The 27,292-nt window shown below is 44.3% G+C and overlaps 1 protein-coding gene across 6 annotated transcripts; it reads right to left on the bottom strand.

Moving 5' to 3' along the window:
- Positions 1-27,283, bottom strand: ARFGAP1 (ADP ribosylation factor GTPase activating protein 1). Of its 6 annotated transcripts, XM_056548908.1 has the most exons (14): positions 27,124-27,283; positions 17,731-17,792; positions 17,332-17,441; positions 17,048-17,219; positions 14,344-14,444; positions 14,164-14,250; positions 13,766-13,877; positions 13,590-13,646; positions 13,413-13,445; positions 9,608-9,640; positions 8,534-8,590; positions 6,353-6,412; positions 2,608-2,684; positions 1-2,116 (listed from the first exon to the last, which is right to left on the bottom strand). In XM_056548908.1, exons 2-14 carry the CDS (start codon positions 17,788-17,790, stop codon positions 1,771-1,773), a joined length of 1,305 nt encoding a protein of 434 aa, XP_056404883.1. In that variant the 5' UTR covers positions 17,791-17,792; positions 27,124-27,283; the 3' UTR covers positions 1-1,770. The 6 variants fall into 6 exon arrangements, with proteins under 6 accessions (XP_056404883.1, XP_056404885.1, XP_056404884.1 ...); XM_056548910.1 differs by lacking the exon at positions 6,353-6,412 and having other exon boundaries at positions 2,608-2,678; positions 27,124-27,282; XM_056548909.1 differs by lacking the exon at positions 9,608-9,640 and having other exon boundaries at positions 27,124-27,282.
- Between the last annotated feature and the right edge of the window lie 9 nt (positions 27,284-27,292).

The raw sequence follows: 27,292 nt of genomic DNA, 5'->3' as shown, positions 1-27,292 counted from the left end.
TACAGGGGAGGCCGGTCACATTTTATTCGGAGCAATTCATTTGATAATAAATATACATGACATCTGAACCCTTTAGAGACCAGCAACGTATTGCACAGAGACATTCCCTTCCCCGAGAGCCGAGGGATGGAACATTTCTAGAAACTTTAACACGATAAAAAGCCGTCCGGCTCCTTGTCACATAAATAAATGGAATGTTCTATGGACAAGAGGAGGGAACAGCAATCTGTGGCTCTTTGGCAGCGCCGACACCATGACATCCAGCTCAGCTGTCACAGCATGCTTAGAGTTGTAGTTCCCCCACCACTGGAGAGCTCTAGTTTGCAGATTGCCATCCCATAGCTTAAGCCAATGTTTTCAGCTACTAGAGCACGTTAGAAATTGTAGTTCAGATCCAGCCGGCTCTACTGAGGTTTATTGAATATTCTACAACTAGAATTTTATCAAAATATCAATTTCTATAAACCTATGATAGATTTTAAGAAGATGGGACTCTTCAGGTAGAATAAAACAACAAAACGATGAAAGTTCTCTCCTTTTCCTGCTGTGGACCACCAGAGACTGTGCAAACCTGCCAACTGTGAAGTCTGAAATAGCAAAGACAATACTGGCCATTTTAGTTGTAAGCGGATGGGGAACTGCACTAACAAACCTCATCCATTACCACTTGCTATAAGGATCTGTACCAGCACAGAGGCACTAGCACCATTAAAGATATGTGTAAGATTCATCAAAACACGTGTATGGGAAAGTTGACCAGTTGCCAATAGCAACCAGGTTGCTTATTTTTGTTTTAAAAAGACCTCTGAAAAATAAAAGCAGCGACCTGATCAACTTTTCCTCTGCATAGGTTTTGATAAATCTGCCTCTATGTACTTGACTCCCCCACTGGTGGTGATGATCTGAAGATACAGCTGGGAGGTCCACTCTTCACATCTAATGACCCCCATTCTAATCAGTCAGTCATTGCTGTGATAAAAATGAGCCTTCCAGGCGCTACCAATCCACAGCATCTAATCAGAGCTGCAGTGTAAAGCATGGTGTAAGAAGAGGAAGAGCCCAAACCCTCTGATGAGGAAGAACATGAATTACAGACTCCAATCTGGAGTCACTGGTAATGACTGAACCCTAAAGGGTCAACAATGAAGATATAGATTAATAATATGACTTTGGGGAGATTGTACTGCACCCCAGGTACACAGCAGTATAAAAGGAGAGAATACAGCAGCACAATGTGTTAAAGGCTGTAATGAGGTATACAGGGGAAGGGGGCACAGGGGGTGTAAAACGTCACATCTTTCCGCAATCACTACTGAAGTCATCCAAGCTACTTATACATTGGAGGATAAAAGCACAATGTCCACTGGATGCACAGAGCATGGCCCTGCACATTACCACACATACAGGGGGCTACATATGGTTAGAGAGGAAGCAGAGGGAACGTGGGGCACTTTCCAGAAGCATAAATACTAAGGTGGGGGATATCAAGAGGGAGGACAGCAGAGGGGTGACGTTCGACCAGGAGGCAGAATATAATGTGCACAAACCACAGATGACTTTATTCCTGGAGGAACCTCTTGGGGCGCCAATGCTGAACAGACGGGTGAGCTCCAGATTTCCAATTATCAAGAGATGAACACTGATTATGAATTAAGCTCGCTCAGAACAAACAGCAGCAGCTGCCATGTCTCATATGACTCATGATGAAATAATTGGAAATTGGGTTCCCCTTTGCGTTCAATAACTTGTCTAATACCCTCCCTCACTTCTCTACCAGTTGGAGTTGTCCCACCCCTCATCTGTAGCGGGTACCTGACTCTGGCCACCCTTCTTGCCCTTTCCTTCATTTTCCCAGTGGCTGTCCCAGTTCTCCCAGCTGTCACTGTTGCTGTTCTTGTTATTAGAGGTGGTCCCAGACCCCCACACCTCCCAGCTGTCAGAGCTCTTCCTCTCGGTGGCATTTTCAGGGAAGGTCCAGCTGTCCCCGCTAGGAGATTTTGTTGGCTTCTTTATGTCTTCCGAGCTACCGAATGTCTCCCAAAAGGATTTTCCTGGGGTGGCATTCTGATAGCTGTCACCAATATTGCCCTGCTGGTAGCCCTCTCCTGAATTGGGGCTGCAAGAAGAGAGCACACGATGAGTATCAATATTTAATGATTAAGCACATCATTCTGCATTACCAATAATAAAATACACAGGTGATCAAAACAATATTGTGATCTACATGGTCCCTATTTTGTAGATCTGTTTGCTTTGATTGGATGGAAACCTTCAGGTTTAGAGGCTCAAGTATGGTACAATTGTGTCCAGTCTAGAAAATGCTCTGATCTGCACACATCAGAACAAAGGCCACCCTTGACTTGATAGTTTACTAAAGTGTATCAAGGCAGGGAATATGTATCAGGCTGTCTAGGTCACATGGCTTATCCAAAGTGGACACAAATGTAACATTCTCAGCTTTGTGGATGTAGCATTTGCTACAGAAACATGCTCAGCGGGGAACAGTAGATCTAGATATATGATCTGCACAATATATATAGGTACACAATACAACAACCTATGTTATTGTGGGGGGGGGGGATGTAGGCACAGGCAGATACCACTTACCTTTCCGTGCCGTCATCACTTTTGCCCGAAAAAAATGAGGTAACGTCTTTCCAGCTCTTGGAACCGACACCCTGAACCTGCAAAGTACACCAGTGTTAAGGCCGGTATGGTGGCTGGCGGAACCCTGGGGTAAAGCTGACCACAGGGCATGCTGCTTCTAGGGCCTGTACTGAGAACATCTGTGGAATGCATGGTGCTGTTATGATGCACTTCTTTACTCTGGATAGGAGTTCCCTCATAAGGAGCCCCTATATTCTCTTGGTTGGTGGGGATCCATTCAACTTAAATGTGAGGGCATGTCCTAAGCATGTACTTTATGAGATGGGAATACCCCTCTAAAATAGGCAACATTCATCTTACTAAATGTTCCAACAACATAACTAAGACCTATTTTTTCAGACCCGACACAAGCTGGACTTTCCACATACAAGTGACCCAATCAATTTAGAAACCTATGTTGGTCTATGCTGAACCACGTCTGGCTCTTGTGGGCATAACACAGAAGCTAAAATACTGGCACAAATACAACATAGACATAATGCATAACCCTGGTCCATCTGATAATATATGGGCTGCAGCAATGGGCTTCAAATTAGAAGGATAGTATGAGATTGGAAAGGAAGTTGATTTATTTCCCATGAACAGTGTTGCATTAGCCAACAGGCTGGGTCTAGTATAGTGGTTCCCCATCAATGAAAATAATATAAAACCAGAAACAGCCATAGACAAGAGTGGCACTATTTCTGGGACCAAAAACAAACATACCCCATTATCTACTCCTATACAATCCCTCTTTCCTATGCTTGTGGTCCTTTCTAAAATAAACCCCTTCTTAAAAGGCAAGTTTACCTTCAGTGGAGCAACACTAACATTAGATAAATGTATAAACAGCAATTCCTTCATAGAAACATAACAGAACCTACCATATATACAGCAGCCAGCCATAACATTAAGGCCCCATGCACACTGCCAAATTTCTGTGTATCTGCTCAGAACCCATTCTGCCAAGCAGACAATGTTTTTTTGCAGTTTTGAAGATTCTGCAAATCTGTGCAGAATTTAAATTTGCACAACACAGATTCTGACTGGCTGTTCCATTGACTTCAATGCAAAAAATAAAGTATATGTTGATTCTTTTTTGGAATCCAGAACATGTGTGAATGGGACAGCAGAAATCCTATTCAATATAATGTAAAAGGGGTACTCCGGGGGTATTTTCTTTTTTTTTTAAATCAACTGGTGCCAGAAAGTTAAACAGATTTGTAAATTATTTCTATTCAAAAAATCTTAGTCCTTCCAGTAGTTATTAGCTGCTGAATACTACAGAGGAAATTATTTTCTTTTTGTAACAAAGAGCTCTCTGCTGACATCATGACCACAGTGCTCTCTGCTGACATCTCTGTCCATTTTAGGAACTGTCCAGAGCAGCATATGTTTGCTATGGGGATTTTCTTCTACTCTGGACAGTTCTTAAAATGGACAGAGATGTCAGCAGAGAGCACTGTGCTTGTGATGTCAGCAGAGAGCTCTGTGTTTCAAAAAGAAAATAATTTCTTCTGTAGCATTCATATATGGATATATTATAGCAGCAAGAGCTTCAGAATGAAGCATACATGGCACTAGCCAGGGGAAGAGATGGCACCAGGATGCACTGTGGGAGAAAGACAAGCCAGCTGACGCACATTGATGGGCAATGTTCTCTGCTGGGAAACCTTGGTTCCATGTGGATGTTACTGAGACTATAAAATATGTTTACAAATTATATACACCGCTCAAAAAAAATAAAAGGGAACACTAAGATATAACCGCCCTACAACGCCTGGGCATGCTCCTGATGAGGTGGCGGATGGTCTCCTGAGGGATGTCCTCCCAGACTAAAGCATCCGCCAACTCCTGGACAGTCTGTGGTGCAACGTGGCGTTGGTGGATGGAGCGAGACATGATGTCCCAGATGTGCTTTATCGGATTCAGGTCTGGGGAACGGGCGGGCCAGTCCATAGCATCAATGCCTTCCTCTTGCAGGAACTGCTGAGACACTCCGGCCACATGAGGTCTAGCATTAGGAGGAACTCTGGGCCAACTGCATCAGCATATGGTCTCACAAGGGGCCTGAGGATCTCATCTCGGTACCTAATAGCAGTCAGGCTACCTCTGGTAAGCACATGGAGGGCTGTGCGGCCCCCAAAGAAATGCCACCCCACACCATTACTGACCCACTGCCAAACCAGTCATGCTGGAGGATGTTGCAGGCAGAACGGTCTTCCCAGCATCTCCAGACTGTCACATGTGCTCAGTGTGAACCTGCTTTCATCTCTGAATAGCACAGGGCGCCAAATTTGCTAATCTTGGTGTTCTCTGGCAAATGCCAAACGTCCTGCACGGTGTTGGGCTGTAAGCATAACCCCCACCTGTGGACGTCGGGCCCTCATACCTCCCTCATGGAGTCTGTTTCTGACTGTTTGAGTGGACACATGAACATTTGTGGCCTGCTGGAGGTCATTTTGCAGGGCTCTGGCAGTGCTCCTCCTTGCACAAGGGCAGAGGTAGCGGTCCTGCTGCTGGGTCGTTTCCCTCCACGTCTCCTGATGTACTGGACTGTCTCCTGGTAGCGCCTCCATGCTCTGGACACTATACTGACAGACACAGCAAACCTTCTTGCCAGTCCATAGATGTGCCATCCTAGATAAGCTGTACTACCTGAGCCACTTGTGTGTGTTGTAGACTCCGTCACATGCTACCACTAGAGTGAAAGCACCGCCAGCATTCAAAAGGGACGAAAACATCAGCCAGGAAGCATAGGAACTGGGAAGTGGTCTGTGGTCACTGACTGCAGAACCACTCCTTTATTGGGGTGTCTTGCTAATTGCCTATAACTTCCACCTGTTGTCTGTTCCATTTGCACAACAGCATGTGAAATGGATTGTCAATCAGTGTTGCTTCCTGAGTGGACAGTGTGATTTCACAGAAGTGTGATTGACTTGGAGTTACATTGTGTTGTTTAAGTGTTCCATTTATTTTTTTTGAGCAGTGTATTATTGTAAACACTGTTTAGGAATGAGTAACGTGAAAAAATAAAAAAAATTATGATGGGGACTGGGCCTCCAACTTTCCCAGATCTCCGATCAACTGTGGGACGTGTTGGAAAATTCCTATCCGTAGAGCAGCGTTTCCCAACCAGGGTGCCTCCAGATGTTGCAAAACTACGACTCCCAGCATGCCTAAACAGCCTTTGGCTGTCCAGGCATTCTGAGAGTTGTAGTTTGGCAACACCTGGAGGCACCCTGGTTGAGAAACTCTGCAATAAAGGCTGCACTTCACAACTTGCAGCCCACCTTCAGAGGTCTAAAGACTCCAGGGGACCTTAACGGGTTAAAGAACATGAGAGACTGACAATATTAAGCAGGTAGTATTATTGTTATGGCTGATTAATGTACATAGGAACATACAACTATTTCTTTTGCACCATATACAGAATACCGGCTACAGACCTTAAGGCTGCACTTTGCTGATGGGAGGGCACAGGCTGGGCATTATAATAATGCCAGGCATAACTCACCAGTATCAGGTCCACAGGAGGGCAGCATGCATAGTAAAAGGATAAACACAGATTAGAGAAGGATTTGGACATAAACAATGTGGCACAGCAGGCATCTCTAAATTCCAAGTCATTTTAGGAGTAGGGGAATTGCCCAGAATGCAGCTTGTATTAGAAATGCCTGCTCTGTGCCAACACAACACCTCCTACCTTTGATGCTAGAATAGAAACTGAACTGGAGACATCATCTAAGATACGTCCATCTTTCACCTGTTGGGTGAGGACAAGGAACATGAGCTTATGGAGGGATGATGATGATGATGGTATGTAAGAGAACAGCCCTTTCTGAAGCATAGGTACATGTTTAAACATCCTCTTATACCAAGATATAATGTTGAACTATGCAAATACACTGATCCATTTCTGCTTATGTTCAGTAATATCCTATGATGTAATCACATCCAGTGCTGTAGCCTTCTGGAGCCAAGCTACAAGAAAAACGTCTCCACATCCACCTGCCAGATCTGTGTGCTGCACAGAGAGAGGTAATGCCTACACCAGAGCGCAGCACTGGAAGAGCTCAGCTACAATGATGTGTCAGAATAGTGCAGAAGAAATCCATCTGAATGCACTTCTGGCTGTCAATGGAGTAAAAATAAAAGCATAATATGCACTCAATGTATTGGCAAGGACATTCAACAATATATCCAGATAAACTATAAAATGATGTTTAAAAGGGAAGTTTTATTGGTAGTGATAGAGGTGCAGCATGCAGGTAGTGTCAGATTAAAGTGTATGTCCACCTAGAATTGCCACACAATGTAAACAATAAAGTTATATTCCAGAGCTGAACTCACTATTCTGCTGGTGGAGTCACTGGCCCTAATTTATCAGAATGTGAGAAAGACTGAAGAGATTGTCCCATAACAACCAGTCACAGCTCAGCTTTACCAGATCTCGTTCATGGGTGTTGTGGGCAAAAATCGCTTCCGTTTTTCTGTCGCATATTTTGATAAATCAAGGGATATTGTGTTGTACATACAATACTTCTCCTGTACTGATCCTGAGTTACATTCTGTATTATACTCCAGAGCTGCACTTACTATTCTGCTGGTGGGGTCACGGTGTACATACATTACAATACTTATCCTGTACTGATCCTGAGTTATATCATGTATTATACTCCAGAGCTGTACTCACTATTCTGCTGGTGAGGTCACTGTGTACATACATTACATTACTTATCCTGTACTGATCCTGAGTTATATCATGTATTATACTCCAGAGCTGTACTCACTATTCTGCTGGTGAGGTCACTGTGTACATACATTACATTACTTATCCTGTACTGATCCTGAGTTATATCCTGTATTATACTCCAGAGCTGTACTCACTATTCTGCTGGTGAGGTCACTGTGTACATACATTACAATACTTCTCCTGTACTGATCCTGAGTTACATTCTGTATTATACTCCAGAGCTGTACTCACTATTCTGCTGGTGTAGTGACTGTGTACATACATTACTTCTCCATTACTGATCCTGAGTTACATTCTGTATTATACTTCAGAGCTGTACTCACTATTCTGCTGGTGGGGTCACTGTGCACATACAATACTTCTCCTGTACTGATCCTGAGTTACATTCTGTATTATACTCCAGAGCTGTACTCACTATTCTGCTGGTGGGGTCACTGTGTACATACATTACTTACTTATCCTGTACTGATCCTGAGTTACAGCCTGTGTAATAATCCAGAGCTGTGCTCACTATTCTGCTGGTGGGGTCACTGTGTACATACATTACTTATCCTGTACTGATCCTGAGTTACAGCCTGTGTAATACTCCAGAGATGTGCTCACTAATCTCACAAGAGCCCATTTAAGCTGTCAGTGGTGTGAATTAAACAAGTTTACTGACAGTTTCTAACACCACCCAGCAGAATAGTGAGTGAAGCACTGCAGTATAAGACAGCATATAATGCGGGACCAGTAGAGGATAAGTAATGCAAAGTGACTAAACTTCCAATAAAATTATACAATTGTGAGCATATAGTGGACATACCCTTTAAAAGTAAGTGTGAAAGAAGCAGCTTGTGTCCGGGATTATAGATTTAATACATCCACACAACGTGTGATCAAAATGTAAGCAAAAACTTAAGTTCCTAGATGATCTAATAGCCAAAAACCTGGAGAGAAGAGAAAGGGCTGCAGGAAATAGGGGGGGTTACAAAGCAGTAATGGGATAGATGGTGGACCACGGTAGCGTGCATTAGTGGACAGCACTAGAGACAGAGACATTGCTGTACACATGGCTTGTGAGTTAGTCACCACGCTGAGCGCCACAACCAGCAGAGATAATCTTAGCACATTTAGACAACGGGAAGTTACCTTCTCATGGGCTGGTTTGACAACATTTTCATTAATGGTCTGGCCTAGCTCAGAGGCCTATCCAGGAAAGAAAGAAGAGGATAGATGTCAGGGCAGAGGATGAAGCTCCCATGAAATGGAGGATGTGCAAGGACCATGTATGTGCAGGTCAGGACATGCAAACAAGACCAACAAAGGCAAGTCATGCAGAACAAACACAGCCAGTCGGATGGAGGAACTAAAGGGGTTGCACAGGATAAGAAAGACACATCTGCTTTTATCTATGAACAGCAATACACCTGTCCACAGATTGAGTGGGTACTGCAACTATGCCCTATTCACTTCAGCAGAGGTATGCTACAATACCAGACAGCCCATGGACAGGTGCTATACTGCTTCTAGATAACATATTTGTAATCCTGTCCAACTCCTCTGAAGATGAGAGTCACATCTAGGAGCCAGAGTTCTGTACCTATATCAGTTACACATGTTCTCCAATCACAACCAAAGCTGCAAGGGGTTTAGCTGACCTCTCACAATCCATTGCATTAAAAGTAAGGTAGTTTCTCTTGGTGTACAGGAGTGGTCTCCAACCTGTGGATCTCCAGCTGTAGTAACTCCCAGCATGCCCAGGAAATGCAAGTGAGCATAAGAGGTCTATCAAGTGAGGGAGAAGCAAGAGGGGAAACCAGCTGCATTTTTCATGCAGTTCTGGGTGTGAATGGAGTATAGGACATGATTTTATCCAACATTATGTAAATATCGCCAGTAAAATTGTAAAAAAAAAAAAAACAACTCCAAATAAATTACTACTCGGCTCCTGAAATGCGTGGCAGAAGGAAGACTGAACGAAGGAAGACTGAAAGAAGGAAGACTGAAACGTAATCAGGAGAGGAGATAGGGGACAGCCTGAAAGTGACCTCTGATATTACAACATAGTTGCTGCAAAACCCAGGCCCGCGCTATGAAAGGTAGGAAACAGATGAAGGAAGAGGCCTTAGGGGACTTTGACACAGACAGACAATGTACAGACACAGCAGACTGCCACACACGGACCATGCACACGTGTATATCTATATATGATGCCTGGATTACCGAGTCCGGGGGATGCTTGTTCCCTCCCCAAAACTGCATGTAAGCAGCGATGGAGAAGGAGGGGGGGAGAAGAGACTAACTTTAGTTATGGTATATACACCCTCCAACTTCCCCAATCCTCAACAGTGGTGTCTTACCAATACCTTAAAGCTGCACACACAAAACGGTCATCCCTCATGTGATTCCTCTCTGCCAATCAACAGACACAAGAGAGGTCACATGTAACATTCATATTCAGAAGAAGTCAGCGGGGGTGGGGCTAACTTCTCATGGCTTCCTGACTGGCAGATGAAGAGCAAGACCATTTAGTGGGTGCACTTTATAGGGCACCGTACCGTAACCTAATTAAAGTGGTTAACTTGCTGATAGAGGCAGTTACCATAAGCATTATAGTGCCTTTAATATGGCACTCCAGTGCGCCATTTATCTGTAATATCAGTTTTATTGATTGGCATATAAGGTTGTTCAGTGTGCTCAGGCTGATCCTTTACCCCGAAGAGCACGCTCACAGACGGAACCCTCCGCCCACATCACCGCTGCCTACAGCCGCACCGCCCCGGTGCCTCATCACTCACAACATCCCATCACGAATACAGAGCCGCCCCTTACATTACTGCAGAGGGATGTCTCAGTATTCATAAGGATCGTCCAGCCAAATCATTGCACTGAGGGGTAATGGAACGGGCTCATTTGCATATCAACTAAAACTTATTACAGATAAATGGCACACTGGGAGTGCCACATAAAAGGTAATTAATGCTCATGGCAATGGACACTTTTAGAATCTATCATAACCTGCAGTCAGTTTCCCTTCAACTTAAAGAGCAATGTTCAAGCTATTTAAAATGTGAGCTCTATAGTATACAGTGGTCCCTCAAGTTACTATATTAATTGGTTCTGGGATGACCATTGTATGTCGAATCCATTGTATGTTGAGACCAGAACTCTATGTAAACCTGGTAATTGGTTCTAAAGGCACCAAAATGTCATTCAAAAAATAGGAAAAAGTGAGAATTAAAAAAAAATAAGTAGATAACTAATATAGATAAAGCAAATCCTTACATATAAAAGTAGGAAAGATCTGCTGGGAGCTGTGATCACTGTCTACGTCAGTGTTTCCCAAGCAGGGTGCCTCCAGATGTTGCAAAACTACAACTCCCAGCATGCCCGGACAGCCGACGGCTGTCCGGGCATGCTGGGAGTTGTAGTTTTGCAACAGCTGGGTCCACCCTGCTTGGGAAACACTGGTCTATGTAAAGGACAGGAGCTTCTTCGGGGTCCTGTACAGTACAGGCAATGTCCTAAAAAAGTAATGGAGTCGCCCTTACCTGGTGTCCAAAGGAGCAGGTAACCCTGGTACAGGTAAAGAGTACAGAACATGTAATACCTCCCTGTACTGTAGGGGCGCTACCAGACACCAGTCAGTGCATGCACTTCAGTAATACAGGGGTTTTACCAGTGAATGCCCATTCTGATTGGTCGGTTCTTCCAGCCATTGACAGGTATCACAGATCTGGACTGTCTGTACATTGTATGTTGAGTCTGGTTTCAACTTACGATGGTGCAGAAAAGACCATTGTATGTTGAAACTATTGTATGTTGAGGCCATTGTAAGTTGAGGGATCACTGTAGTGAAGCTACAGTGATACTGACGGATCCAATGTTTTATTACATTTTTCTATTCAGAGCTCATTGTGCATTATGGAATCTTGCCATGAACTGTGGGTCAGACAGGCTCAATATAACCAAAACTGTGCCTGCAGCCAAATTGATTGATAAATGAATACACAATGTTATTCGCACTATTTGGAGAGTCACATGTTCAGAGGTAAAATACCATTGGGATGCTGGATCTAGAATACGTGTTAATGGTTTCCATTTCAGCAGGGTATTGCTTCCTATACCACCTTTTCTGTCATTACATCATTATTGCTGCAAATCACTAAAGAAACACACATAATGACCACATCGGATTAGCCAACTGCAACTTGCTGACTGTTTCCAAGGATGTTCTTCCAAAATTAAACATCTTCCCTTTCTCATCCCCTCCCTGATAAATAGCATAAAGAGCCATCAGCATCATATAAAGAAGAACAAGCAGAGCATGAATTACCTGCAGAATACAGTGTTAGAGATAGTTCATATGACAAGTGAGTTAACTCATTAACTTTTTGTATTTTTGTATTTTCATTTTCCCTCCTTGTCTTCTAAAGCTATATTCACACGGTGGAATTTCCGTGCAGAAATTCCACCGACAGCTAGGACCGCTCGGAAATGTGAGGTCTCATAGACGGCAATGTATTTCTGTGCGGACTCCGCAGAAAGAATAAACATGACTATTCTTTCTGCGGATGTCGGAATCTGAAACTGAATTTTTTTTCTGCCATGTGAACAGTGCAGCAGAATTCCATTGAAATCCCATGTGAACATAGCCTTAGAGGCATTTTTTTAAATATTTCCATCCACAAACCGATATGAGAACTTGTTTTTTAAAAAACCAATTGAAATTTGTAATAACACCTTTTACCATAAAATTTACATCACAACCAAAAACAACACATTTGTGTGGGGAAATTAAGGTAAATTTATGGTAAATCTGACACTTTCTTGACTCTGTTTTAATTTTTATTGGTACCATATTTGTGTATATGTGACTTTGTGAGCACAATTTTTTCTGTGATGCGACTTAAAGCAGCAATTTTTTTTATTAATAATTTTTTTGTTAAGGTTTCCCCACTGATCAGTGTTTTCTGCAATCTACTTCTCTGGTTTGCTAGAAGGCAGACAGACAGAAGAGAGCAGCAGCCGGCCAGAGCGAGCGGGTGAGTGGAGTTCCGCCGGCTATATTAACTCTGCGGGTGGTGACCGCAGAACTGCAAAACATACGTGTACGTTGCTGTACACCAAGTCCCAGAGCACAGTGATGTACATTTATGTTGTTTGTCCTCTATGGGTTAAAGGGCAGACACAAAATGTGTGATAATAAAAACATGGAAACCACACCAGTCTTTTGGCTCTGTATGGTATAGGAAATTACATGTCTGATCGTGGGGGTTTGGCCGCTGGGATACCCCATGATCTCCAGGCTGGCGCTGCAGCGTTATGGTCACGGAAGCCTGGGGTTTCAGTGATTTTGACGTCACGCCACACCCCCTTCATTGGGAGGGGGCGTGACCGCTAGTACACAGCTGTCACGCCTCCTCTGCAGCAGGGATAGGGATAACATGTATAGCGGCGGAGTACACCTTTAAAGGGGTTATATCACACAAATTCAACAACAGCAGCAAGAAGACACCAATGTCTTTCCAATCTCCCTTGAACATAAGCAGCTGTGGGTACAATGACTGCAGGGTTGTAGATGATCCCACATGGCAGTGACCCCCCCAAGCTGTGGCTCTCCAGCCATTACAAAACAACAATTTCCATCATGTCCTGACAGCCCACAGCAGCTGTCATGACATGAAAGGTATTCAACAGCTGGAGAGCCACAGGTTGGGGATCACTGTTGTATACAATACATTATGATGCATTAGGAGCCCGGCAGTAGCTTATGTATATAGCGGGTAGTATACACAGGCATTACTGTCCATGTACACTATAGACAGACAGACTTCACGTAGAACTTTGTCATGATACCGATCACAGCTGTAGCTTATGATTTTGTGTGTACACAAGGACCAGATGCTCGATGCATCATACATTTAGATACCTGCCTCAGGTACTGGCGAGGTTACATAACTATTCATGTATGACAAGCCTCTGTCCCTAGGGAAACCATCGGTGTATTTAACTCTTCAGTACTAACCTTCTGTGTTGCTTGAGATCCCAGTTTGGAGGCCTGAAGAGAAAAGATAAAAAATATTCTATAGACATATGGGTGGTCTCTAACATGATCCTTCTTCCCCCTTTGTTTGTTTCTAAGTTAGACATCTGTAGTACCAGATCTGGATGTCAGATGGCAGCAATAGATAAATATACTTACACTTTCCTTTGCAACTGAGGCAAATTTACTTGCTCCAACAGTAAAGCTGCTCCAGCCCTATTAAAAGGGAAAATAAAATGGTTATTAATATACGAATACCCCAAATATGTACCAGCACAGGGTATACGACAACAGGGTAATAGATGGGTTTCGGTCAACACATCTTACTATCATACCGTATACAGTGAGGTCATTGCGTTGTTCAGAAAATCATCTTCTTTCTTCGGAGGATTGACAGTGTTGCCGAAGCCGACATATCTATTCTCCTGGTTCCCGACACCCCCACCACTGGAATTAAAGAATTAATTAGCAGGGATATGTGAGGTTCCATAAAGACAATTGCACGCTCACTCCTTTCCTTAATGGACTATTTTAAAGTACATTTCAAAGTAATGAGACTTCACCCAGCTAGTCATATACCCAAAACAATATACATCTGTTTTACTCTGCAGCATCATATTCCCCATTTACAAACTCCTGTATGACACTGTTGTAAATCGTGCATTGACCATGATTGGCAAGATGGACATTTCTAACAAGATATGCAGAGCTCCAATCTAAAGGAAGAACCTACCTCTGATAAGAACTGACATCGTCATTCAGCCATTCCTCGAAGGCTTTGTCTCCAGGGGGGGGCCCACTGAGGCCGCTGGTGTTTGAGCTGTGAATGGAGGACGAAATAATGAAAAGCAAGTATGAAATATAGAATACCGGGGAAGCCGCAAAAACAAAAATGAGACCAGCTGCTTCTTACCGATGGGACGAGCCAGACATCATCTTAGGCTGTGGAGGGGTCCAGTTCTTGGCAGATGAAGTCTCCTCGGACCATTCTCGACCTTCAGCCAATGTAGCAATCTGAGGATCCAGACATAAAAAGGTCACACAAAGCAACAACTGTATAATATATATCATCTTTATTATGTGAGACATTATACATGTGGGCACAGAATAAAAGCATCATTTCTGGCAGCAAGCGTTATTAAAGGGGTAGTCCAGTGCTTAAAAACTTATCCCCTATCCTAAGGATAGGGGATAAGTTTCAGATCGCGGGGATCCCCCCCCGTGATCTCCTGTACGGGACCCCGGCTCACTGGCCAGATAGCGGGTGTCGACCACCACATGAAGCGGCGGCTGACACACCCCCTCAATACATCACTATGGCAGAGCCGGTGATTGCCGAAGGCAGTGCTCCGGCTCTGCCATGGAGATGTATTGAGGGGGCGTGTCAGCCGCCGCTTTGTGCAGTGGTCAACATTCCCCCTTCCCATGGGATGCTGGGGCCCTGTACAGGAGATCGCGGGGGGCCGCAGCGGTCGGACCCCCCGCGATCTGGATTTTAGGATAGGGGATACGTTTTTCAGCACTGGATATCTCCTTTAAGTTAACACTGAAGCAGCCAATTCCAAGGAGGATAGGTGAACAATGTGTACTATACAAATTCAAGGGCGAGCTAGCGCTGTATAGGGAAGACTGCGTTGGCACTGTATACAGCAGTGATCCCCAACTGGAGGCTCTCCAGCAGTTGCAAAACTACAACTCTAATCAAGCCCTGACTGCCACTTGCATGAGACAAGTGTCATAACGTAAAGACAATCAATAACGCTTGGACAAGGTGATTGACAACTAAATCACAACACTGCTTTTCTGAAGTCCCAAACGGCATATTCAGTGAGTGATACAACCTGTTATACAAAGGGGTATGTGATTTTAGGAAGACCCCTGGTAGTCATTGTAATGGCTGCCCACCTTTCCCAAACACAGGGAAAAAAACAAAACAAAAGCCAGGACTGGCGAGACCAGCCACAAATGGCAAAGGGTGGCAGAGCCAGGGGCACCACCAGTTCTTAGGTCAGTCAACATGTGACTAATTAGCTGTTGCCAAACTATTACTCCCATCATTGGAGTTGTAGCTCAGCAACAGCTGGGGAGTCAAGGGTTTGGGGGAGGTTTACTTTAATACTCACTTTCATTGCTGTAGACATTTGTCACCCTGTAGTTCTGCGACTTCCATGAAAGCACATTATATAGTCATAGGACAGCTTGATGAGATATACTGATCTCATTTAACCCCTTAAGGACTCAGCCCATTTTGGCCTTAAGGACTCAGACAATTTAATTTTTACGTTTTCATTTTTTCCTCCTCGCCTTCTAAAAATCATAACTCTTTTATATTTTCATCCACAGACTAGTATGAGGGCTTGTTTTTTGCGCGACCAGTTGTCCTTTGTAATGACATCACTCATTATATCATAAAATGTATGGCGCAACCAAAAAACACTATTTTTGTGGGGAAATTAAAACGAAAAACGCAATTTTGCTAATTTTGGAAGGTTTTGTTTTCACGCCGTACAATTTCTGGTAAAAATGACATGTGTTCTTTATTCTGAGGGTCAATACGATTAAAATGATACCCATTATTACATACATTTATATTATTGTTGCGCTTAAAAAAAAATCACAAACTTTTTAACCAAATTAGTACGTTTATAATCCCTTTATTTTGATGACCTATAACTTTTTTATTTTTCCGTATAAGCGGCGGTATGGGGGCTCATTTTTTGCGCCATGATCTGTACTTTTTTTTGATACCACATTTGTATATAAAAAACTTAATACATTTTTTATAATTTTTTTTTAAATAAAATGTATTAAAAAAGTAGGAATTTGGGACTTTTTAAATTTTTTTTCGTTCACGCCGTTCACCGTACGGGATCATTAACATTTTATTTTAATAGTTCGGACATTTACGCACGCGGCGATACCAAATATGTCTATAAAAAATGTTTTTTACGCTTTTTGGGGGTAAAATAGGAAAAAACGGACGTTTTACTTTTTTATTGGGGGAGGGGATTTTTCACTTTTTTTTTACTTTTACTTTTACATTTTTTTACATTTTTTTTTACACTTGAATAGTCCCCATAGGGGACTATTCATAGCAATACCATGATTGCTAATACTGATCTATTCTATGTATAGGACATAGAACAGATCAGTATTATCGGTCATCTCCTGCTCTGGTCTGCTCGATCACAGACCAGAGCAGGAGACGCCGGGAGCCGCACGGAGGAAGGAGAGGGGACCTCCGTGCGGCGTTATGAATGATCGGATCCCCGCAGCAGCGCTGCGGGCGATCCGATCGTTCATTTTAATCGCGAACTGCCGCAGATGACGGGATCTGTATTGATCCCGGCACCTGAGGGGTTAATGGCGGACGCCCGCGAGATCGCGGGCGTCGGCCATTGCCGGCGGGTCCCTGGCTGCGATCAGCAGCCGGGATCAGCCGCGCATGACACGGGCATCGCTCCGATGCCCGCGGTTATGCTCAGGACGTAAATGTACGTCCTGGTGCGTTAAGTACCACCTCACCAGGACGTACATTTACGTCCTGCGTCCTTAAGGGGTTAAAGTAGTAGGTGCCCAGTGCTCTCTAGATATCAGAACTGGAACCAAGAGCTCACCTTGTCCCTGTAGAGAGCTGCTGTTTTGCTGTTGTACTTTTCCTGTAGACTCCAGCAGGGGTCATAGTCCTCCTGAGACTCCAAGAACTGACGGAACTTGCCATTTCCCCCAGCCTTCATCTTCTCCAGCTCCACATCCTTCCACTTATCCATAGTGACAGAGCGCACAAAGCTGTAGAACAGACAGATCAATAACCTCAGTACCCCCTTGTGATATGATTTGTCTTCACATATATATTTGTCAAAAGGGAGCAACCTTTTGACAACAAGTACTGGGATACTACCTGAGGTGGACTCCAAGCCCCCGATGCTTTCCAGAACACTCCAGACACACCCAGATGCCATAGGTGACGCTGACCCATTGAGGGTTAAAGGCTCCACATTCAAAGCAGGTCTGCAAGAGGAAAAATGTATAATATAAAGTATTCTCTTATATAGAAGCCATGGAGATGACCCCCTCCTTTATAAGCCAGAGTGGAAAGCTGCTGCACAGAAAGGCCGCATTCTGAAGGGTCTCCCACCCAGTCATCTGAATGGGCAACTTGTCACATGACACAAATATGTGGCCACCTAAAGTCCCCTGGGGAGATCAGCTGATCACTGGGGGAGGGGGTGGACACACAAAAACTCCTTTAATACAGTCAGATCCTTGTCTATGATGTGCAGATCCTGTGTGGCCTTACATTGTTTTCATCCTCTGCTCTGACCTCCTTCAGTACCTTTCTTGTCCGAGGACTCGCCATGTCTACAAAAGAAGAAAGCATGACCTCATTAAACTTCCAGTACGTACATACACACACATATATATATATATATATATATACACACACACACACACACACACACACACACACACACACACACACACTAATCTAGAGAGCAGAACAGCTACAAAGGAGGATCCAATACATCAGGGCATTACACAAACAGCTCAAACAAACGGGGTCCCAGCAGGAGAGACAATCAGCTTGTTGTCCAAACATCACTATAATAAAAGGGGAGAACCCCTTTATTCCGGTGGTATAAATGAAACAGTTGGCAACACTAAACCATTCTATACTTCAATTTTGTACAGTTTCAAAAACTCTGCTTGCTGTCAGTTAACAGGAGCATTCTTTTTTATATCTAGAGGAGACCTGTTCAGATCTAAAGCTGGGCAAACACTCTAGATCACTGTTTCCCAACCAGGGTGCCTCCAGCTGTTGCAAAACTACAACTCCCAGCATGCCCGGACAGCCAACGGCTGTCCGGGCATGCTTGGAGTTGTAGTTTTGCAACAGCTGGAGGCACCCTGGTTGGGAAACAGTGATCTAGATAGAAGTCAGCTTAGTGGAGTGTGCAAGTGAGGTAAGCTGCTGCCAGAGGAGACTGCTTTCCTAAGAACAAAGCTAGTGGGCAGCTGAAACATTTGATCTCTCTCTCTCTCTCTCTCTCCCTCTCCTATCATCATCTGTCGGGAGGCCACCACAATGTTAGCTGGTCGGCCGGTCCTGCTGAAATAGGCAGGTCCAACCAACACTAACCTAAAGTGTATGGGCGGCTCACAGTGGTTTATCAAGCACAATTTATTGATGGCCTATCCTCAGAATCGGTGATCTATAATCACTTCAATAGGAGCTGACCTGCAGTGACCTATCGTGGCCACTACACAATATATAAACCTGTCTGCTTCTTGCAGAGGCTCCGGCAAACTATAAGGCTATGTTCACACTTGAAAATGTCCGTACGAAAAATCTCCTTGCGGACAGGCCGGAGACTGCGGGCTATGCATTCCGTGCATAGTCCACAGAAAGAATGAACAAGTTCCTACTTTCTGCTGACACGGAAAACAGATTACCGTGCCAGAAACATCTGGCACAGAAATTCCGTCGTGTACACAGCGCAGCAAAACCCTGTTGAATTCAACGGGACTCTGCTGCTCCAGAATCCTGCATGGAAATTCCGAGATGTGAACATAGCCTAACTCCCAGCATGCTGGAAGTTGTAGTTTTGCAACAGCTTAGGGCACACTGGCTGGGCTGGAATACACTGGGATAGGCCATCAATAAGGCTGCTGCTAGAGATTAAAGGGATATTCCAGAAAGTTAAACAGATTTGTAAATTACTTTTATTAAAAAAATCTTAATCCTTCCAATAATTATCAGCTGCTGAAGTTGAGTTGTTCTTTTATGTCTGGCAACAGTGCTCTCTGCTGACATCTCTGCTTGTCTCGGGAACTGCACAGAGTAGAAGAGGTTTGCTTCTACTCTGGACAGTTTCCGACACACATGTCAGAGAGCACTTAGAAAAGAACAACTCGACTTCAGCAGCTCATAAGTACTGGAAGGATTAAGATCTTTTTTAATAGAAGCAATTTACAAATTTGTTTAACTTTCTGGAGCCAGTTAATATATAAAAAGATTTTTTTTTCCTGAATAACCCCTTTAATTCAGCAGGAAGAAGTCCTTTCTTTATAATTCCCATTCCTTTTGAATCCACTAATTTTTGGCTCAAATCTGCAGTGACAGTTCTCCAAAAAGACTGCAGTAAGTGGCACCGGCTTGCATTTTTCCTGACAACCCTTTTTAAGGGGTCTTCGGCTGTCTCTTAGATTTTAGCCATTACTGACCAAAATGCTGTGTGTGTCAACCCAGTCTAAGTATTTTCTCCCTCATTGTTGAATAAAAACCATGCAGAAACTTTCTGTTGCACGCAAACCGGGCTGTGAAAATGACATTTACCGTATTTTTTGCCGTATAAGACGCACTTTCTTCCCCAAAACTGGGGGGGGGAAAAGTTGGTGCGTCTTATACGGCGAATACACATTAAAACCCTGTCCTATCGCGGCGGTCCCTGCAGCAATCAACGGCTGGGACCCGCGGCTAATACAGGACATCACCGATCGCGGTGATGCCCTGTATTAACCCTTCAGACGCAGCGATCAAAGCTGACCGCCGCGTCTGAAGCGAAAGTGACACTAACCTGGCTGCACCTGGAGGGACCTTACCTGCCTCCTTGGTGTCTGCTCCGTGCCGGGATCCCCTGCATGGCCAGCGCTCTTCATCGTCATCACGTCGTCACGCACGCCATCCCGTCATCCAATAGGAGCGGCGTGCATAGCGGCGTGCATAGCGGCGTGCATAGCGGCGTGCGTAGCAACGTGATGGCGGTGACGGAGAGCGAGGATACCGGGCAGCAGAGACGTTCCGGAGTGACGGGGATACCCCGGGGACGCGGCGACAGCAATGGAGGGCGACATCCAGGGCAGCAGTGACGGGTCCGAAGCGACAGGGACACGTGAGTATTACCTCCTTTACCAGTGGTCTTCAACCTGCGGACCTCCAGATGTTGCAAAACTACAATTCCGGGCATGCTGGGAGTTGTACTTTTGCAACATCTGGAGGTCCACTGGTTGAAGATCACTGTCCTATACTTTACATTGTATTCTAGATTTTCCTCCTTTAAAAATGGGTGCGTCTTATATGCCGGATCGTCCTATATGGCGAAAAATACGGTACTTGCACCAATTGTGGAATTCACCAGATTTGGTGTCGATTTTCGCACAGAATCCGCTCTGAAACCAAGGTTAAATCTGGCCCCTGTGAACACAGCCTAATACTTCACACAGCTGAGAGTTTGATCAATTGCCTCCAGTCGGTGTTGCCCCGTATTGACTGTCTTCATTTATAGAACGTCGTCCTGGCTCATCACCTGACACGGACACCTACTATAGGTCTTCTCGGCCACAAACCAAACAGGCCGTCTAATCGTAGTTTCCGCTTGTCACAACCCATCCTGTAGCGACCCAGTGGAAGTCACCTACCCTGTCACTATCAAGGGATGTAGACAGCGTAAACATCAGGCTGAACAAGTAATTGTCAGCGATTCGTAAGAACTCCAAAGAGAGAGTTTCACTAATGTTTGGGATCCTTGGATGTCATCCTCCTATTGCCCAGATATGAACCAATGTATGTCCTTGTATTGACCTATACATAGGTATACCTACGGGTGCTGGTCAGTCACCAATATCACATTGCTCTTTTTTTTTTTTACATTTTTCTACTGACTGTCCATTGCTTCACTACATTGTATGCAGTGGTCAGAATCTCTACTGTGTATTGTATCCATGGTGTTCTCATTGAATGCCCTATAAGGCTCTGCTTTTAATTAAGGGGTACTCCAGTGGAACACTTATTTTTATTTTATTTTTTAAATCAACCGGTGCCAGAAAGTTAAACAAATTTGTAAATTACTTCTATTAAAAAAAATCTTAATCCTTCCAGTACTTATTAGGACCCAGCCATTTTTTTGAACATCTGACCACTGTCACTTTAAGCATTAATAACTCTGGGATGCTTTTACCTTTCCTTCTGATTCCGAGACTGTTTTTCCGTGACATATTCTACTTTATGTTAGTGGTAAAATATTGTCGATACTTGTTTCATTTCTTGTTGAAAAATTCCAAAATTTGATGAAAAAATTGAAAATTTTGCATTTGTTTACTTTGAAACTCTCTGCTTATAAAGAAAATAGACATTCCAAATAAATTATATATTGATTCACATATACAATATGTCCACTTTATGTTTGCATCATAAAATTGACAAGTTTTTACTTTGGAAGACACCAGAGGGCTTCAAAGTTCAGCAGCAATTTTCAAATTTTTCACAAAATTTTCAAAATCGGAATTTTTCAGGGACCACTTCAGTTTTGAAGTGGATTTGAAGGGCTTTCTTCTTAAAAATACCCCATAAATGACCCAATTATAAAAACTGCACCCCTCAAAGTATTTAAAATGATATTCAGAAAGTTTGTTAACCCTTTAAGTGTTTCACAGGAATAGCAGCAAAGTGAAGGAGAAAATTCAAAATCTTCATTTTTTACACTCGCATGTTCTTGTAGACCCAGTTTTTGAATTTTTACAAGGGGTAATAGATGAAAAATCCCCCCAAAATGTGTAACCCAATTTCTCTCGAGTAAGGAAATACCTCATATGTGTATGTCAAGTGTTCGGCAGGCGCAACAGAGGGCTCAGAAGTGAAGGAGCGACAATGGGATTTTGGAGAGTGAATTTTGTTGAAATGGTTTTTGGGGGGCATGTCACATTTAGGAAGCCCCTATGATGCCAGAACAGCAGAAAACCCCACATGGCATACCATTTTGGAAACTACACCCCTCAAGGAATGTGACAAGGGGTCCAGTGAGCCTTAACACCCCACAGGTGTTTGACGACTTTTCGTTAAAGTCGGATGTGTAAATGAAAAAAAAAATTTTCACTGAAGTGCAGTTTTCCCCACGAAATTTATCATTTTTACAAAGGGTAATGGGAGGAAATGCCCCCCAAAGTTTGTAACCCCATCTCTTCTGAGTATATAAATATCCCATGTTAGGACGTAAAATGCTCTGCGAGCAAACTACAATGCTCAGAAGAGAAGGAGTCACATTTAGCTTTTGGAAAGCAAATTTTGCTGAAATGGTGTTTGGGGGGCATGTCGCATTTAGGAAGCCCCCATGGTGCCAGAACAGCAAAAAAAAAAAAAAACACATGGCATACTATTTTGGAAACTACACCCCTCAAGAAACTTAACAAGGGGTACAGTGAGCAATAACAACTCACAGGTATTTCACGACTTTTTGTGAAAGTTGGATGTGTAAATGAAAAAAAAAAATTTTTCACTAAAATGCTGTGTTTTCTCCAAATTTTTCATTTTTACAAGGGGTAATAGGAGAAAATGACCACCAAAATTGGAGTATGGAAATACCCCATGTGTGGACGTCAAGGGCTCTGCTGGCGCACTACAATGCTCAGAAGAGGAGGAGCGTCATTGAGCTTTTTGAAAGAGAAATTTGTTTGGAATGGAAGTCAGGGGCCCTGTGCGTTTACAAAGCCCCCCCCCCCCCCCCCCCCCGTGGTGCCAGAACAGTCGACCCCCCCCCCAAATGTGACCCCATTTTGGAAACTACACCCCTCACAAAATTTAATAAGTGGTGCAGTGAGCATTTACACCCCACTGGCGTTTGACAGATCTTTGGAACAGTGGGCTGTGCAAATGAAAAATTAAATTTTTCATTTTCACGGATCACTGTTCCAAAAATCTGTCAGACACCTGTGGGGCATAAATTCTCACTGCACCACTTATTACATTACGTGAGGGGTGTGGTTTCCAAAATGGGGTCACTTGTCCATTGTTCTGGCCCTATGGGGGCTTTGTAAGCACACGTGGCCTTCAATTCCGGACAAATTTTCTCTTTAAAATCCCAATGGTGCTCCTTCTCTTCTGAGTATTGTAGTTCGCCCGCAGAGCACTTTACATCCACATATAGGGTATGTTCTTACTCAGAAGAAATGTGGTTACAAATTTTGGGGGGCTTTTTCCTATTTTCCCTTGTGAAAATGAAAAATTTAGGATAACACCAGCATTTTAGGGAAAAAATGTTTTTTTCTCATTTTCCCATCCCACTATTTTGTCAAACACCTGTGGGGTGTTAAGGCTCACTATACCCCTTGTTACGTTCCGTGAGGGGTGCAGTTTCCAAAATGGGGTCACATGTGGGTATTTATTTTTTGTGTTTATGGCAGAACCGCTGTAAAATCAGCCACCCCTGTGCAAATCACCAATTTAGGCCTCAAATGTACGTAGTGCGCTCTAACTCCTGAGCCTTGTCGTGCGTCCGCAGAACATTTTATGCCCACATTTCTGTACTCAGGAGAAATGGAGTTACAAATTTTGGGGGTCTTTTTTGCTTTTACCGCTTGTGAAAATAAGAAGTATGGGGCAACACCAGCATGTTTAAAAAAAAAAAAAAATTTTACACTAACAGGCTGGTGCAGACCACAACTTTTCCTTTTCATAAGGGGTAAAAGGAAAAAAAAAGCCCCCAAAATTTGTAGTGCAATTTCTCCCGAGTACGGAAATACCCCATATGTGACCCTAAACTGTTTCCTTGAAATACGACAGCGCTCTGAAGTGAGAGCGCCATGCGCATTTGATGACCTCATAGGGATTGCATAGGGGTGGACATAGGGGTATTCTACACAAGTGATTCCCAAACAGGGTGCCTCCAGCTGTTGCTAAACTCCCAGCATGCCTGGACAGTCAGTGGCTGTCCGGAAATGCTGGGAGTTGGTGATTTGCTACAGCTGGAGGCTCCGTTTTGGAAACACTGCCGTACAATACGTTTTTCATTTTTATTGGGGGGGGGCAGTGTAAGGGGGGAGTATATGTAGTGTTTTACCCTTTATTATGTGTTAGTGTAGTCTATTGTAGTGTTTTTAAGGTACGTCCACACTGGTGGGCGTTTACAGCGAGTTTCCCGCTAGGAGTTTGTGCTGCGGCGAAAAATTTGCCGCAGCCCAAACTTGAAGCAGAAAACTTACTGTAAACTTGCCCGTGTGAATGTACCCTGTACATTCACAAACCTCCAGCTGTTTCAAAACTACAACTCCCAGCATGTACTGACAGAGCGTGCTTGCTGGGAGTTGTACTTTTGCAACAGCTGCAGGCACACTGGTTGGAAAACCTTCAGTTACCTAACTCAGTATTTTCCAACCAGTGTGCCTCCAGGTGTTGCATAACTTCAAACCCCAGCATGTACTGATCGCCGAAGGGCATGCTGGGAGATGTAGTTATGCAACAGCTGGAGGTACACAACTACAACTCCCAGCATGCCGAGATAGCTGTTTGCTGTTTGGGCATGCTGGGATTTGCAGTTTTGCAACATCTGGAGAGCTATAGTTTAGAGACCACTGCACTGTGATCTCCAAACTGTGGACCTCCAGATGTTGCAAAACTGCAAATCCCAGCATGCCCAGACAGCAAACTGCTGTGGGCATGCTAGGAGTTGTAGTTTTGCAAGATCTGGAGAGCGACAGTATAGAGATCATTGTTCAGTGGTCTCAAACTGTAGCTCTTCAGCTGTTGCAAAACTACAAATCCCAGCATGCCTAAACGTCTCTCTGGGCACGCTGGGAGTTGTAGTTTTGCAACATCTGGAGGGCTACCGTTTAGAGACCACTCTATAGTGGTCTCAGACTGTAGCCCTCCAGATGTTGCTAAGCAACTCACCGGCTTCCATAGGATCCACGGAGCTGCGTCGCCGTCCTCTTCTTCCGTCGATCGTTGCCCGCTGCCGCCGCCGATCGTCGCTCCGCTGCCGTCGCCAATGGGCGAGTGGACTTCGGCGCCGCTCCTGTGTCGTTTCCCCGTTCTGCCCCGCCAATTGTGGGTGGGCAGGACAGGGAAACCGAAAGTAAAGCCCCCCATCGCGTCTTGATGACCAATAGCAGGGATAGGAGGGGTGGCACCCCTGCCACCTCACTCCTATCGCTTCAGGGGGATCGTGGGTGTCATGGACAACTGCGATCCCCCTTCTATTCCGGGTCATCGGGTCAACATAGACCTGAATCGGCGCAAATCGCAAGTGTGAATTCACTTGCAATTTGCGCCGATCGCCGACATGGGGGGTCTGATGACCCCCCCTGGGCATTTGCGCGGGGTGCCTGATGATTGATATCAGCAAGCACCCGGGTCCGGTCCCTGCCCGGCGGGGACAGAAATTCCCACTGAACAATAACAGATCCAAACGGATAACATCCGTTTGCATCCGTTATTGTAATTTTTTTTTAATTTTTTTTTTAAAGTCCGTTGTTATTTTTGACGGGTCTAGACGGCTGTGTGAATGCAGCCTTACAGAGGACTGTCTAGATGAGATACCACTGTAACAAACCTTCAGCTGTGAGAGGTATCAGATAAGCACAGGAATGCTCCCAGTCACTGACAGCGCATAGAGATGGAAATGAAACGTAAGAGAGTAGTAGGAAACGAGATCACGAATAAAAACTTTATCAACAATGACATCGCTGCCAAGAATCCAGATTGATAACATCATTGTGAGTGTTCACAATCCGTGGCACGTGGCTGTGGAGCAGTCATAGAGTAAGTATGTGGAAATTACCATTCAAAAAGGATCAGGAAAGCAGAGTGATAACCTAGTAGTAAGAACACTCAGCTTTCCTGGAGTCCCGAATGAGCTGGCTGACCAGTTTCCCAGACCCAGGCCTGCTAGTATTCTCCAACAGGTGCAAAACTGTCCACATGGTGAACACTGTCCAGAAGTAGAGAATGATCTTCCTGTCATGATGGGAGTTGTAGTATTACACCTGCCGCAGAGCCACATTAGGCTGGGTTCACATCACGTTTTTGCCATACTATTTCCACAAAAAAAACGTATACGACCGTATCCAAAACCGTATGCATAGAGAATGCATTGTAAACCGTATTCCAAATCTTGTGTACGGTTGCATCCGTTTTGCCTCGGATACGGTTTTGCCGTTTTCAACCGTAGGCAAAAACGCTGACGACCACGTTTGGAAAACCGTTCTTTTAACACTGTTTATGAGAACCGTACACAGAATTTCAGAGTACGGTTGCACACGGTTTTTCTAATCCGTTTTTGGAGTTGACACATGCGCAGATTGGAATTTCAATAGAACAATAATAACTTTATTAAATTGCTTGAAAACTAATTCCAACAAAATAGCAAAACTGTTGGCAAAAACTGATGCAAACGGATAGAACCGCACGGGGAAAAACCGTATACGTTTTAATTTGGAGTCATACGGTTGTATACTTTTTTAGCAGAAAACCGTATACGGTAACCGCATTTGAAAAACGTGGTGTGAACCCAGCCTTACAGAACAAGAATGAAGGTTGCCATTCACTGACAGCAAGCAGTGAACTTTATTCTGTATTCATGGGACATTGCTCCATAACCTGTTTCAAAAGTACAAACCTTGTTTGAGCATAATGGGAGTAGTAGTTTTGAAGCAGGTAACACAATGCCGTATACAACTTACCTGGTGACTACTCTGCTCACCACAGCAGCACAGGAATCATCTGTTGCTAGGTAACAGCCCTCCCATTTCACATTCACTATGGGGGGGGTCTCTTACAATGAATTCCCCTCCATGGGTTTACTACAATTTGTCTGGACGGGGAATGGAGGCGCCATGTCACAGCTACATGAATGAATGTCGCGATAGTCACTGCAGATGTGACAGGCAGGGTGACTGGCCGGGGGCCGGTTCTTGGGTGTACCTGCTGTATCCGGGTGTGCGTGCTCTGCGAGGTCCGGGTGAGCTGCCTCTGTGTCGCTGTACGGCCGCCGGTGTGACGGGATCACTCGCACTGTACGGACGCCATCTTCCGGCTACGTTGCAGCTTCGCGGAGGATTGTGGGGCGGGTTAACCCTCTGTGTCCAGGGTA

The sequence above is a fragment of the Hyla sarda genome, chromosome 12 (assembly GCF_029499605.1).
Source record: "Hyla sarda isolate aHylSar1 chromosome 12, aHylSar1.hap1, whole genome shotgun sequence".
In the NCBI taxonomy this organism is placed as follows: Eukaryota; Metazoa; Chordata; class Amphibia; order Anura; family Hylidae; genus Hyla; species Hyla sarda.
This window is presented reverse-complemented; position numbering and strand designations above follow the sequence as displayed.

What these genes read in the sequence shown, in the direction of transcription:
- ARFGAP1 (XM_056548908.1), bottom strand. Translation starts at nt 17,790, where the DNA reads ATGGCGAGTCCTCGGACAAGAAAGGTACTGAAGGAGGTCAGAGCAGAG. An exon ending in GAGCAGAGGATGAAAACAAT is followed by an intron (nt 17,442 to 17,730) that starts GTAAGGCCACAC and finishes TTCCTCTTGCAG; the next exon opens with ACCTGCTTTGAATGTGGAGC. An exon ending in GATCTCAAGCAACACAGAAG is followed by an intron (nt 9,641 to 13,412) that starts GTTAGTACTGAA and finishes GCTTACATGCAG; the next exon opens with TTTTGGGGAGGGAACAAGCA.